Source organism: Lynx canadensis, chromosome B2, assembly GCF_007474595.2.
Source record: "Lynx canadensis isolate LIC74 chromosome B2, mLynCan4.pri.v2, whole genome shotgun sequence".
Taxonomy (NCBI): Eukaryota; Metazoa; Chordata; class Mammalia; order Carnivora; family Felidae; genus Lynx; species Lynx canadensis.
The window spans coordinates 135642515-135657365 of NC_044307.1; the positions used below are offsets into that span (position 1 = coordinate 135642515).

A 14851-nucleotide genomic window follows, 5' to 3' on the forward strand; every position below is an offset into this window, starting at 1 on the left:
GGCCCACCCCGCCTAACCGCAAGGCGAACTCAGCAAATTGCCTGTGCGCTGGCCGAGGCCTCAGGAAGGGGGCACGCAGCAGCAGCTGCAGCGGCGGCGGCGGTGCTGACTCAGACCGGGCTCCCAGCCCGTCCGCAGCAGCCGCAGCAGCCACCGGCACAGGCGGCGGGGCACGAGGCCACCCTTGCCTCCGGCCCCACCCCGCCGCACCCGAGGCCGCGCGGCGTCACAGAGCGCATGCGTGCCGCGGGGGATGCCGGGAGCGCGCAGTGGCGGCACCGGCGGCGACAGCAGTCAGAGCGGAGGCTACAGCGGGGACGCGAGCGGGGCGGTGACCGTGTGGGAGGTGGTCTCACTCTTGGGGAAACTGCTGGGCACCGTCGCCGCGTTGAAGGTGGTTCTGTACCTGCTCCGGGTGTGCTTAGCGATGGCCTGGAAATCCGGCGGCGCCAGCCACTCGGAGCTAATCCACAATCTCCGCAGTAAGTGCCACCCCCGCCCGATGTGGGGCAACTGGGCCAGGCTAGGCCTGGACTGGGTCCCCCCGGGCCGTCCGGAACGCTCTGTTTGTCCTCCCCCCGCCCCCCCATCTCCAGCCCGGTACCGGCTGGAGGGTTCGGCGCAGGGTTGCACCAGCAGCCTCGAACGGCATGCGCTGGCGATCGCCTCCCTCAGGACCTGTCACTCATCGGCGACGTGGACGCGAAGGGAAAAGAAAGCCACGGGCTGCTCTTGGTGGGGCAGGAGCAGGCGTCTGCCCGCGGGCCTGGGGGAGGGGTCGCGGCACAGGTGGTGGGGCTGTCACTCGAGTCAGCCGCCTGTTCGTCCGGGTCTGGAGGGCGAGGGGCGTGCCCTTGGGGTGGGGAGATGTTGGCGGGGCCTGGAGGCAGGGCTGCATCTGAGGGGACCCCACCCTCGACCCCCGCATCTTCTCGCCTTCCTCCTCCTCAATAATCGACCTCGCTGCGAGCATTCTCTCCCACACTGACTCCCCCGCCCTCCGTTTTTTCCTCTGGAGGGAGATGCCACCCTCTGATACAGGCGAGGGGAGGGAGGGAAAGATGAGAGTATTGTCATTGCGGATGCTGGGAGAAATTTCTGGGGCGGCTGTCCAGTGGATATCTTCGTGGGGGGGGGGGGCGGAGGAAGAAATAATCAGAGGATGCTGTTCCTGACAGACTTGTATTTCAGGAGCTATTAGAGGTCCTGGTCCAGCGAAGGATTGTATGTGTGGAATGTTCTGACTTTGTTTTTCAAGGCTACCAAGGCTTTGTAAAAGCTTTGTGTGGAAATTTTTTCATGTCATTCTCTTTAGTTATTGTATGCCTTCCTCTTATGATGATTTTAGGGTGGGATGTGAGTGCTGTGTCACTTTCTTTTTTTAAATCGAAATACAGTGTCGCTGTCTGGTTGGAAGACCAGAAGGACCGCAGTCCGTAATACTCACTGCGATCAGAATTTATAGCACCGTTTGCCACCAACTTTGCAAATAATCGTATCCTGCCACGTGGTATTTTTGTCTTATGTTATTTAGCTTTTTTAATGTTTGTCATGTTTCCTAATTCGATTTGTAACTTCCTTGAGGGCTGGGACTTTTTTTTTTTTTAATATCTTTGAATTCTCTCAACTCAATACCCTTTCCTTTTTTCGTAAATGCAATTAAATATACCTTATATGCTTGGATCTGTGCTTGGAATACCAAGATGAGTGACAAAAATAAATATTCTTGTCTGGCACATGGTTACTATTAGTCATTTGACTTTTTGTTTTTTACAGTATTTTAACATTTTGAAATTATATCCTTTGTATTTAGCAACGAAGAATGTTTAGATTTCCCAATTCTGTCAAGCATCGCCAGCGTTCACTTTATGGAAGGATATTTTATTGGAGTGGACATTATATGCTGAGGCAGTATTTTGAAGTGTGATTTAGGTTCCTATGGATTACACATAAGCTCAATACGTTGCAAGTTTTTAGATAAAATTTCTCGAAATGGGGTAGTGCCTGCCGTTGCAGTGCACACACCCAAAACATTCTATGCACAAATTATGATTAAATAATGTTCCACTGGTAGGTTGACACAATAGACACTCAGCTGTGGCAGAAATTGGTAATCAGGCTCTTCAAGTCTCTCCTTTTTGGGCCATATGTGTGGGAAGTCAAGCCTACCTCTTTCCCCAGTGGTTTTATAATCATTTTATTGTATTCTCTTATTCCTAGCTGAAATTTCTAAGGATATTTTTCTATCAGAAAATTTAATAATAAATATTTAAGGAGCACCTGGATGGCTCAGTCAGTTAAGTACTGGACTCTTGGTTTCTGCCCAGGTCATCATTTCACAGTTCATGGGACTGAGCCCTGCCTCAGGCTCTGTGCTGACAGCGCAGAAGAATCCCCAGGGATTCTCACTCTCCCTCTCTCCCTCTCCCTCTCCCTCTCCCTCTCCCTCTCCCTCTCCCTCTCCCTCTCTCTGCCCTACCCTGACTTGTGCTCTCTCTCTCTCTCAGAAATAAAGAAACATTTAAAAAATATTTAACATACATGGATGTTGATATTGCAGATATTTAGTCTTCTATCTATGATTCATAAGAGGAAGTTTGAGTACTCAAATTGTTTTTCCTCCCGTAACACTTGTGCAATGTCAGTTTCAACTACTTGCAGAGTTCTAGCTAATAGGTTTCATTTTTATTTAAATGTTCATTTATTTACTTTGAGAGAGAGAGTGCACGGGGGAGGGGCAGAGAGAAGGAGAGAGAATGCCAAGTAGGCTCCATGTTGTCAGGACAGAGCCTGGCTTGGGGTTCAGTCTCACAACTGTAAGACATATAAGACATGAGCTGAAATCGAGAATAGGACACTTAATCTACTGAGCCACCGAGATACCTGGTTTCATTTTTATTTGTTAGTTTATTATAAAAGTAATATTTTCTTATGTGAGAATTTCAATTAGCACAAAATTTGAAAACTTTCTTTTCTGGGTTATTACACTGTTTATTCTAATAACTTAAAGGCTTCTACTTGAATCTTTAGAAAAAGATTAAAGTGTGGTTATGTTGTTGAATCACTGTATTATATACTTGAAAGTAATATAACGCTATTTGTTAACTATACTGGAATTAAAATTAAAAACTTAAAGAAAAGTATTATTATATTGATGTTGAAGTGAAAAAGGATCTTCAAATTGGAAGAGGAAGCAAATTACAGTTATGTATCTTTTTAAAGCAATGAAGTTCACGATTGCTTTAGGTTTTTTTTTTTAATGTTTGTTTATTTTGAGAGAGAGAGAGTGAGAGTGTAGAAAGAGAGAGGGAGAGAGAAATTCTAAGTAGGCTCTGCCCTGTGAGCTCAGAGCCTGACTCAGGGCTCAATCTCGTGAACTGTGAGATCATGACCTGAGCAGAAATCAAGAGTCGGATGTTCAAACGACTGAGCCACCCAGGTGCCCCATGATTGTTTTAGTTTTAATATTATTACAGTTTATCGGGGTGCCTGGATGACTTCAATCGGTTGAGCGTCTGACTTCGGCTCAGGTCATGATGTCACAGTTTGTGAATTCAAGATGGGCATGGGGCTTGCTGCTCTCAGTGCAGAGCCTGCTTCAGATCTTCTGTCTCTCTTTCTCTGTCCCTCCCCCTGCTTGTATTCTCTCTCTCAAAAATATATAAAACATTTAAAAAAATTTCAGTATTATTATAGTTTATTAAAAATATTTACTTAGTTTTCCTTTTATAAGATGTCGTACTATAACTATGATTGTGTATGATTTCATAGTTGATACATCATTTATAGAATATTGTAGAATGTAATGGTATATTTTATATTTCATAGCTTATGTTATGATGAAAATCACTATTTTTTTTAAGATTTTATTTTTGGGGTGCCTGGGTAGCTCAGTTGCTTAAGCATCCAACTCTTGATTTTGGCTCAGGTCATGATCTCAGAGTTTGTGGGATTGAGCCCCATGTTGGACTCTGTGCCGACAGTGAGGAGCCTGCTTGGGATTCCCCTTCTCTCTCTCTCTCTCTCTCTCTCTCTCTCTGCCCCTCCCCACTCATGCACACATTCTCTCTCAAAATAAACATTAAAACAAGCAAGATTTTTTTTTTGAGTAATCTCTACACCTAACGTGGGGCTTTGAACTCACAACCCCCGAGATCAAGAATCGCATGCTCCACCGACTGAGCCAGGCAGGCACCCAGACAACCACTCTTGAGTAACTTAGAATGGTTAAAACTTGAGCATGCTTCAGAATCTCCTAGATCACTTGGAGAGCTTGTTGAAACACAGATTGCTGTGGTCCAAGAATTTGTATTTTTCTTTTTTTTTTTTTTTTTATTCTTTTTAGGCTGGCTCCATATCCAGTGTGGGGTTCAGACTCACAACTCTGAGATCAAGAGTCACATGCTCCACCAACTGAGCTAGCCAAGCACCCCCAATAATTGGTATTTTTAACGAGTTCCTAAGTAATGCTGCTACTGGTCTGAGACCACACTTTAAGAATCACTGACACAGAGGGGCACCTGGGTGGCTCAGTTGGTTGAGTGTCTGGCTTTGGCTCAGGTCATGATCTCTCATGGTTCGGGAGTTCAAGCCCCACATCAGGCTTTGCAATCATGTTGGGGGGAGCCTGCTTCAGGTTCTCTGTCTCCCTCTCTCTTTGTCTCTCTTCTGCTACCTTGCACTCACTCTCTATCTCAAAATTAAATAAACATTTAAAAAAACTTATAATTAAAAAAAATCACTGACAAAGAATTGGAAATTATGAGGTTAAACACTGCCAATGTTTCAGCTGAATCAGTTTTACACTTTAGAATAAAGTTTTAGAAAAGAAGTCTATAGCAATCCTGCCCAAAGAGCTGTCTGTAATGTCTGTATCTGTGCAATTTAATATGGTAGTCATCAGCCACATGTGGCATTCAGCATTTGAAATGTGGTTAACACAGCTGAGGAACTAAATTTTTGTGTTATTTAACTTAAATAGCCCACATGTGGCTAGTGGCGGCCGTGTTAGTGCTGGTTTATGGAAATAAAGAATATAGCTGTTTTATAATTATGGGCTAATAATGTGCTCTTGAAACAAATTAAAATAACTGTGAGCCTGCTTAATCCAGAAAATGTGACAATTTAAGTAATGTTTATATTAGAATTTATTTTCTACTTTTATTGGGAACATTTCAAGTCATGGCCACTTAAAACAATGTGTTTTGTTTTGTTTTGACCTATTTTTATTTGTTAAAAAATTTCAATCCACTGCCCTAATATATCAGTTATTTTTACTTTGCATCTTTGTGTCATTTCTCATATACTATACCACATAGAATTTGTCATTCAGCCAACCGATATTTAACTCTCTTCTGTATGCCAAACTCTAGGGATGTAGCACTCAACAAATATTGTCTCTTGTAGGTTACTTGTAATGGGAGCAGACAAGTGAAATAGCTGGTATGTCACATTATAAATGACAGAGTAGGGAAGGAGGCTGAGGAGTGTGGGGTGCTAGATTTGCAGTCGTAGGGGAGAAGGCCTCACCAAGGTGTCATTTGAACAAAGAGTTGGTGGAGGGGAAGAAATTCTAGCTAGGTAGATAGAGCTGCGGGACAGGCATTCCAGGCAGAGAAAATTGCATGTGGTAGATTTGGATTAGGGGTGTGGGAGAAAGACTGAATCAAGGATATGATAGCAAGGTTTTGGGCCTGAGCAGCTGGAATGATCTGCCATTTTCTGAGTTGGAAATAATAAGCGAGTGAGCAGCAGGGACTTTGAAGTGGTGGGGAGGAGGCATGCAAGGAGATGGGGGAGAGCAGGAGTTTAGTTTGGGGGATGTTGTGTTTGAGATGCTTATAACACATTTCAGTGGAGACTTTGAGTAGGCATTTGAATAAAAATTATGATGATTTGTGGTTTTTGTATCCTTATTTATTTCTGCAAACAAATTGGAATTATTTTCTTTTTGTATTTAGAGTGTCAGTTCTTAGGACTAGTAGCATAACTAGTGGGAAAGAGAATATTCCAATAATTTTATCATGTGTGTTCATGGGCCAAATATAACCAGCTAATAAAATCCTCAGGGATTATTTTCAGAAATTGGGGCCTCGTTTAGAATCCAGAACATACCTCCTTATTTGACTTGTTTCAGGTCAGTTTTATGGGTACATACTAAGAAGTAAACTTACAGTACATTGAATCAGATTTAATTTATACGATGAGGGGGCCTTTAATATGGTGTCTACTTAAATTTAAATCATTTAAAATTAAATGAAATTAAAAATTCAGTTTCTTAGTCACACTAACCATATTTCAAGAACTCAGTAGCCACATGAGACTTTAGAAGGAAGGAAGGAAGGAAGGAAGGAAGGAAGGAAGGAAGGAAGGAAAGAAAGAAAGAAAGAAAAGAAAAGAAAGAAGAAAGAAGAGGTGCCTGGGTGGCTTAGTTGGTTGAGCATCTGCCTCTTGATTTGGCTCAAGTCATGATCCCAGGGTCGTGGGATCAAGCCCTGTGTCGGGCTCTACACTGAGTGTGGAGCCTGCTTGAGATTCTGTCTCTCCCTCTGCCACCTCCCCAACTTGTGTGCATGCTCTCACTCTCTCTCACTCTCTCTCTCTTAAATAAATATCCACATGAGGTTACAAGCTGCCTGTTAGTGCAGACAGAACATTTCCATCATTGTAAGTTCTATTGGGCAGCACTAGATCTGGATGTATTGTCTATTACATTCTATTTAATGTGGTCTTGGGTCCATTGTGCTGTTCCACATATTTTTATTAGTATTACGTTTAGCTTTGACCCTCATGCTTTAAGAGTAGCAGTTAAAAAACAAGATATTCAGACAACGGTGATCAAGATGATGAGAGTGTCGGCATTTTATATGGTGATTCGATGGGATTGAGGTTGTTTGATTTAGCAATGAGAAAGCTTAAGAGAGCAATCGTGTTTAAATATTTGAGGAAATGTCATGTAGTAGAGGGTCAAACCAGGACAACTGGGAGGCAGATTTTGGCTCATTATAAGGAAGTATTCACAATGCTATCCCAACAATTGAAGAGTTGGCTTTGAAAAATAATGTTTTTTTGTCACTGGATATGTTGAAGCAAAGAATGACCGTTTTCTGTAAGGGATGTTGTAGAAGAGACATGTCATCAGCTTTGACTGTGTGCTAGACTTCCACGGACCCTTCCAAATCCAGCATTCTGTAATTGTATTTATTTATTTATTTCTAATTTTTTTTTAAGGTTTATTCATTTTTCAGAGACAGAGCGTGAGCGGGGGAAGGGGCAGAGAGAGAGGGAGACACAGAATCCGAAACAGGCTCCAGGCTCTGAGCTGTCAGCACAGAGCCCGACGCAGGGCCCAAACCCATGGATGGCGAGATCATGACCTTAGCTGAAGTCGGACGCTCAACTGACTGAGCCACCCAGGCGCCCCTGTAATTTTATTTTTTAATGTTTATTTATTTTGGGGGGAGAGGGAGAGAGAGAGCAAGAGAGAGAGAATACACAGGGGAGGGGCAGAGAGAGAGGGAGAGAGAATCCCAAACAGACTCCATGTTGTCAGTGCAGAGCCCTAAGAGGGTTTTGATCTCACAAACCATGAAATCATGACCTGAGCTGAGATCAAGAGTCAGACGCTTAACCAACTGAGCCATCCAGGTGCCCCAAGATTCTGTAATTTTAAACATGTCATGGATTTCATAAAATCAACTGTGGGGTTTGTGTATGTGTGTGTTAGGAGAGAGCCACAGAAGTTAACATTTGGTTACCTGTATTTTAGAGTTGTGTATAACATTTTAGTTTGTCAAATGTGAGGAGTCCAGGGAACATGCTGCTTTAAGAAATAGTGTCAAAACTGGGTCGCCTGGATGGCTCAGTCTGTTGAGCACCCAACTCTTGATTTTGGCTCAGGTCTTGATCTCATGGTTGTGAGATTGAGCCCCGCATTGGGCTCTGTGCTGACAGCGCAGTCTGCTTGGGATTCTCTCTCTCCCTCTATCTCTGTTTCGCACCCTCTCTCTCTCACTCTCCAAATAAACTTTAAGAAAAGAAAAAGAAATAGTGTCAAGACAAATAGTTAGCTTTATATATCTACTAGGAGTGATAGTTCAAGGAAAGATGTGGGTATTTATTAATTTTTTTTTAAGATGTGGGTTTTTAAAAATTTTTTAATGTTTATTTGTTTTTGAGAGAGAGGGAGAGGGTGAGCGAGTGGAGGAAGGGCAAAGAGAGAGGGGGACAGAGTTTCCAAAGTGGGCTCTGCACTGATAACAGTGAACCTGATATGGGGCTTGAACTCAAAACCACGAGATCATAACCTAAGCTGAAGTCAAACACTCAACCAACTGAGCCACCCAGGCACCCCAAGATGATTTTTTCTTTATTAATTATCTGACAGAGTGCTACATTAGTTTCAACTGTACAACATAGTGATTCGACAACTCTAGCGAGAAAGATGTATTTAGAAAAAAAATTTTTTTAACGTTCATTTACTTTTGAGAGAGAGAGAGTGCAAGCAGGGGAGAGGCAGAGAGAGGAGACACAGAATCCAAAGTAGTCTTCAGGCTCTGAGCTGCCAACAAAGAGCCTGACGCCAGGCTTGAACCCATTAACCGTGAGGTCATTGTCTGAGCCAAACTTGGACACTTAACTGACTGAGCTACCCAGGCACACCAAGAAAGATGTATTTTGAAATAATCTCTGGTACTTAGATGATATGCTTTATTGTAACTTGCCGTCACATGAAATTCTTCTTTAATTATAGTGTGAATTTAAAACTAATCTCTTTCAGGGGCACCTGGGTGGCTCAGTCGGTTGCGCATCTGACTCTTGATTTCAGCTCAGGTCATGATCCCAGGGACATGAGATTCAGCCCAATGTCGGGCTCCATGTTGAGCATGGAGCCTGCTTAAGATTCTCCCTCTTCCTCTGCCCTGCTTCTTCTCTTGCATTCTCTCTCTCTAAAAATAAAATAAAATAAAACAAAATAAAATAGAATAAAATACAAAATAAAATAAAAACAGAAACTAATATCTTTCAGACTTTCTATACCCAGAGTGTCTCAAGCTCTGCTTATCTCATATCATGTCTAATTCTCAGTAGGAAACAGGTGCACCCGGGTGGCTCAGTCGGTTAAGTGTGTGACTTTGGCTCAGGTCATGATCTCACACTTTGTGAGTTCGAGCTCTGCATCGGGGCATTCTTCCTGGTGTGTTCAGTGCTTCATATCAACACAGACTCTCTTCTTTTTCATTTCTACCAGGATTGCTTCCATTCTTCTATTCTCCCAGGTCACGAATCTTGAAGTAGTCATTGATTCTTTTAGACCGTTACCACATTAACTGAACAGTTCTTCCAGATGCCTTTCTTGGTTTGCTTCCACTGTAGTTTCATTGATACTTTCCCAATCTAGGTCCTTAGTTCACGCTTGGAGTGATAGACCTCCAAGTGTCTGGTAGGTTGTCACACTTTCCCTTTCCCTTCCCTCAGCTCTGTTCTACACATTATACTGATTTTCCTAATATACCGATTTCTGTTAAGTTGCTTGCCTTCCCAGGCTCCTGTTGCTTGATGTATTAAACACCTTTTGCTTAGTTTTGCAGCCTCTTTAGGGCCTTATACAACTAACTATTCCCATGCTCCAACTCCAGTTCTGTTCTTCAGGCTGATTTCATTTTCCTCTTCATATACTGTGTGCCTGAGGGTACCTGTTCAGCTGCTATAACAAAGACCAAAATAACAATGGCTTAACATAATCAAAGTTTCTCTATCCTGTAACAACTAAGTAATTCAGAGCTAATATGGTGGTTCCATAGTGTAGAGCACAAGGATCTCTCTTGTGCTTCCTAAAGTCTTTCCCTCATCTGAAAGATTGAAGATAGTTTATTTACCTCCATCATTTCCATATTCCAGCCAGTGGGGTGAAGATTGAGGAAAGAGAAAAACCCCCATTCCTTTTTAAGGGGATGATCTGGAAGTTGCATACATAATTTCTGGTATGTTCCATTGACAAGAGCTTAATTGTAAGATTATAGGTAACTATAGAGAAGCTAGGTAATGCATTCCGTTAAAATTCTACCACTGTGAAGGAAAAGGACTCTCTCACTACATCTTAGATCTTGCTAATTGGAGAGTATATTTATGTATGTGTGTGTATTGTGTGTGTATATATATATATATATATATATATATATATATGTATATAAATACAAACCATCTGTGATAAAGGGTTGGGAGAATTAAGATTAATTTTTAGTCAAGTAATATGTACATGGTTAAAAGATAAAATTATACAGAAGGGCTTTTAGTGAAAAATAACGATTGCTTGGCCCTATTCCTCCCCACCCCTAGACTCATTGCTTAGACGGAACCACTTGTGTTGTTTTGTTTTTAGTGGGCTCCACGAACAGTGTAAAGCCCAACGTAGGGCTTGAACTCATGACCCAGAGATCAAGCCCTGAGCTGAGTTCAAGAGTGGGATGCTTAACTGAGTGAGCCATTCAGGCACCCTGGGAACCACTTTTAACTATGTTTTTTTGGTTCTTCTGTTAGTTACCTTCATGTCTTTAAATCATGTGGTTAAACTGTCATTTCTTATTTATCAATTTTGGACATTATCTGTTGACCTCCTGCCAAGTTGGATGAGTATTTACACCTATTCCTCCCCCATCATAATTTTTGCTTCCTTTTTTGTGGTTACCTTTGTAACTTTAAGTAACATACTTTAACCTCAATTTCTTGTTCAATAATTCATAAACTAACACTACCTCTGGTAACTTTGTAAGAAAGGATACCAGGGAGCTCTTCCTCTCATTTTACAACTTATTAGTGGGTCTTTTACATTGTCAAAATTGATAGTTTGCATTTTGTTCTGAGCAGTAAATAAATTTTCTGTACATTGTTGTTTTTTTAATGTTTTCAATTTATTTATTTTTGAGAGAGAGAGTGAGTGGGGGAGAGGCAGAGAGAGAGGGAGACAGAGGATCCGAAACAGGCTCTGCACTGACAGCAGTGAGCCCAACGTGGGGCTTGAGCTCACAAACTGCAAGATCATGACCTGAGCCAAAGTCGGACACTCAACCGACTGAGCCACTCAGGTACTCCTGTATTTTGTTGATTTTTAAGTGTTGAAAATCAGTAGTCACCAGTGATGATAACTCATGGCTGAGTTATGTAGTCTGCTGTGCGTTTATTCCCTGCCTTCTGTTTCAGTATCACAGATCCCTCCTACTATTGTAGAGGAATAGTCAGATATTTTTCCTTGTTTTGTATTACATCAATTGCTTTAAATCCTGTCACATTTTAGTTTTCTTTCATATCTTTTTTTTTTTTTTTTCCCGGAACTTATTTCCCTCTGCACCCTTCTCCACCCCTGAAGTTAAGAAGAGAAACAGAGGGGCGCATGGGTATCTCAGTCAGTTAAGCATCTGACCCTTGATTTCAGCTCAGGTCATGATCTCACAGTTCCTGAGCTCAAGCCCCATGTTGGGCTCTGTGCTGACCACGTGGGCCTGCTTGGAATTCTGTCTGCCTCTCTGCCTGACCCTCTCCTGCTTGCTCTCTCTCTCTCTCTCTCTCTCTCTCTCAAAAATAAATAAACATTAAAAAAAAAAGATGTTTTTAAGAAGAAAAAAAAAAGAGAAACAGATACCTTCTCAACATGGCTCTAATCTCTTTAAGTTTTTTTATTACTTGGTTTATGGCTTGGATTCTACTACATTCTCCGTTTTGAACCTTCTTATTTGGATCAATTGCGTATTTGGACCAACACTAGCCATTATTATAATTATTTAATTAAGGTTCTTGGTCCCTAGGGTGCAGGAAGATTGGGTATGGGTGGTTATAGAGCTGTTCGCTATTTCAGCAAGCCTGATGGTAATTACACATTTACTCATAATTGGGCTATCCACGAAAAGTGAAACATTAAATTATTTTACTGTTTACTAAAAACAGTTCAGGGTGCTGGCAGTTATACATGTCAGATTACCAAAAATGGTAAAATGACTTAATAACTTAGTAAATGTAGCTTGGTTTAGGCATCTTTCAAAATATGGAATTTGGGGCAAAAATAAAAAGAATATTGTGAAAATTTTGGAAACTACCCAATAATGGCATAATAAGGATTGATACTGAGACTTGATGTGTTCATCTTTTTAATAAATAGTGACATGCTTTTAAAAACCATTTAGAGGGGTACCTGGGTGGCTCAGTTGGTTAAGCGTCCAACTCTCAGTTTCAGCCCAGGTCATGATCTCCAGGTTCATGGGCTTGGGGCCCCACGTCAGGCTCTGTGCTGATGGTGTGGAGCCTGCTTGGGATTCACTCTCCCTCTCTCTCTGTCCTTCCCCTTCTCATACTGACTCTGTCTCTCTCAAATAAATAAACTTAAAAAAATTAAAAAAAAATAAGAAACCATTTAGAGGGGCACCTGGGTGGCTTAGCTGGTTAAGCATCTGACTCTCCATTTCGGCTTAGGCCATGGTCTCACAGTTCTTGAGATCAAGCCCTGCATTGGGTTCTGCACTGACAGAGTGGAGCCTGCTTGGTATTCTATCTCTGCCTCTGTCTCCATCTTTCTCTCTCTCTCTTTCAAAAATAAATAAATAAACATTTTAACAACAACAACAAAGACCATTTAGAGTTTTTAGTAAATTCCATATGCCTACATAGAGTAAGAAAGTAGCCAAAGAAACTCATGTGAGTTTGATAGAAGTGTATTACCTAGCTTAAGGGAAGTAGTCTGTTCACTTTGGTTTTTAGAATGTGCCTGGAACAATATGTTTGATTTTAGATATCACACTTTTAAGTATCCATCCAAAGAATGAATAAGTGAATATGATGATGGTTTTAAAAACTGATGAATATTGGAGACATTGAATGAAGCTGCTAAATCTGAGAAAGATAAGGCTTGTATTTTAAAGATATGATAAGTGGTCATATGTCTTCAGATGAATGAAAAATGTTGGCTGGATAGAAAATTCAGTATTTCTTTTGTGGCTTAAGAGAGCAGTACTAAGGGTTCCTGTAAGTAAGTTATAAAGAGGGAGATTTCATATTAATACAGGGAAATATAATAGAGTGATTTGAATGTGGAAATCTTCAAATAGTAATCATGATGCCAATTTATGAAGAAGTTAGACTTTAGGGATCCTAAGACCCCATGTAACCTTGAGAGTCTGTGAATCGTCTCTCTAGAATTTGAATTGAGTTCAAGACAAAAGAACCACTCAGTTATTTTGGGGGGCGCCTGGGTGGCTCAGTCAGTTAAGTGTCTGACTCTTGATTTCAGCTCATGTCATGATCTCATGGTCATGGGATCGAGCCCTACATCAGGCTCTGCGCTGAGCATGGAGCCTGCTTTGGGTTCTCTCTCTCCCTCTCCCTGTCCCTCTTTCTCTGCCTCTCTCGCTCTCTCAAAATAAATAAATAACATTAAAAAAAAAGAATCATTTTGGGAAATGAATTAGAAGTCATTAAGCTATTTGAATATGTTAGTGGAAGTCAAGTGGTTAGTAGGAATGTAACATCTCAATTTGAATGGCCCTACATCTGATTTGCTCTGAGGTCTTAGACAACTTAGTCTCTAAACTCAATTTTATCATCTGTAAAATGGAGTAATAATAGTGCTTACTTTTTAAAAAAATATTTATTTATTTTTGAGAGAGAGAGACAGAGAGAGACAGAGCACAAGCAGGGGAGGGGCAGAGAGAGAGGGAGACACAGAATCCAAAGCAGGCTCCAGGCTCTGAGCTGTCAGTACAGAGTCTGATGCAGGGCTTGAACTCACTAGCTGTAAGACCATGACCTGAGCCAAAGTCAGACACTCAACTTACTGAGCCACCCAGGCACCCCAATAGTGCTTACTTTATAAGATTGTTAGAGATGGCATAAGACTATTTGTAGTTCACAAGTTCATACCTTAACAGGGGTAGTGTATATAATATGGGTAGGATTTTGTCTGGCACAGGGTTATGTTTAGTAAATAATAAGTCTTATTGTGATTTAAAATTGTTTTGAAAATGCTTTCACTGTTTTATTTATTTCACTATTTTATTTTAATAAATTTCACAGGTAGCTTGTTAAAGTTATTTGTGTAGAAATAATATTTCCCATGGGGGTTAATTTACTCAAAATTTATAATACTTTATTTTATTTAAAAATGTTTTTAATGTTTTATTTATATTTGAGAGAGTGAGAGAGACAGTGTGCAAGGGAGGGGGAGGAGCAGAGAGAGAGGGAGACACAGAATCTGAAGCAGGCTCCAGGCTCTGAGCTGTCAGCACAGAGCCCGACTAGGGATTGAACCCTCAAGCCATGAGATCATGACCCAAGCCAAAGTCGGACTTAATCAACTGAGCCACCCAGGCACCCATATCCAAAATTTATTATATTTTAAAATGAAAAGACCAAATAAGTTTGTCTTTGCCAGTCTAGGACTATTTGCAATGTTTTTCTTTTTTTTTTTTTTTTTTAATTTTTTTACATTTATTTATTTTTGAGAGACAGAGAGAGACAGAGCACAAGTGGGGTAGGGGCAGAGAGAGAATGAAACACAGAATCCGAACCAGGCTCCAGGCTCTGAGCTGTCAGAACAGAGCCCGACGTGGGGCTCAAACTCACAAACTGTGAGATCATGACCTGAGTCAAAGTCAGATGCTTAACTGACTGAGCCACCTGGGCACCCCTTTACAATGTTTTTCTATTTCATGTGCTTTGTTTGCTAATTTTTAAGTATATTCTTTTGTTATTTGGAAGGTTTGTGTTTATACCTTTTGCAGTGTCTTTAAACTACCTTTTTTATTTGCTATCTGGTCAGTCAGTATTAAATGGTATCCTTTGATTCCCCCTATTACCTACATAACAG

The 14851-nt window shown here is 41.2% G+C and overlaps 1 protein-coding gene across 2 annotated transcripts in view; it reads left to right on the forward strand.

Moving 5' to 3' along the window:
- The first annotated feature begins 238 nt into the window (after window positions 1-238).
- The window catches only part of PCMT1 (protein-L-isoaspartate (D-aspartate) O-methyltransferase), a 51622-nt gene continuing 37009 nt past the window's right edge, over window positions 239-14851 (forward strand). For both annotated transcript variants that reach the window (XM_030316577.1, XM_030316576.1), the window contains exon 1: window positions 239-482. In XM_030316577.1, coding sequence (XP_030172437.1) covers window positions 254-482 — 229 coding nt within the window. In that variant the 5' untranslated portion in view covers window positions 239-253. The remainder of the gene's footprint in view (window positions 483-14851) is intronic.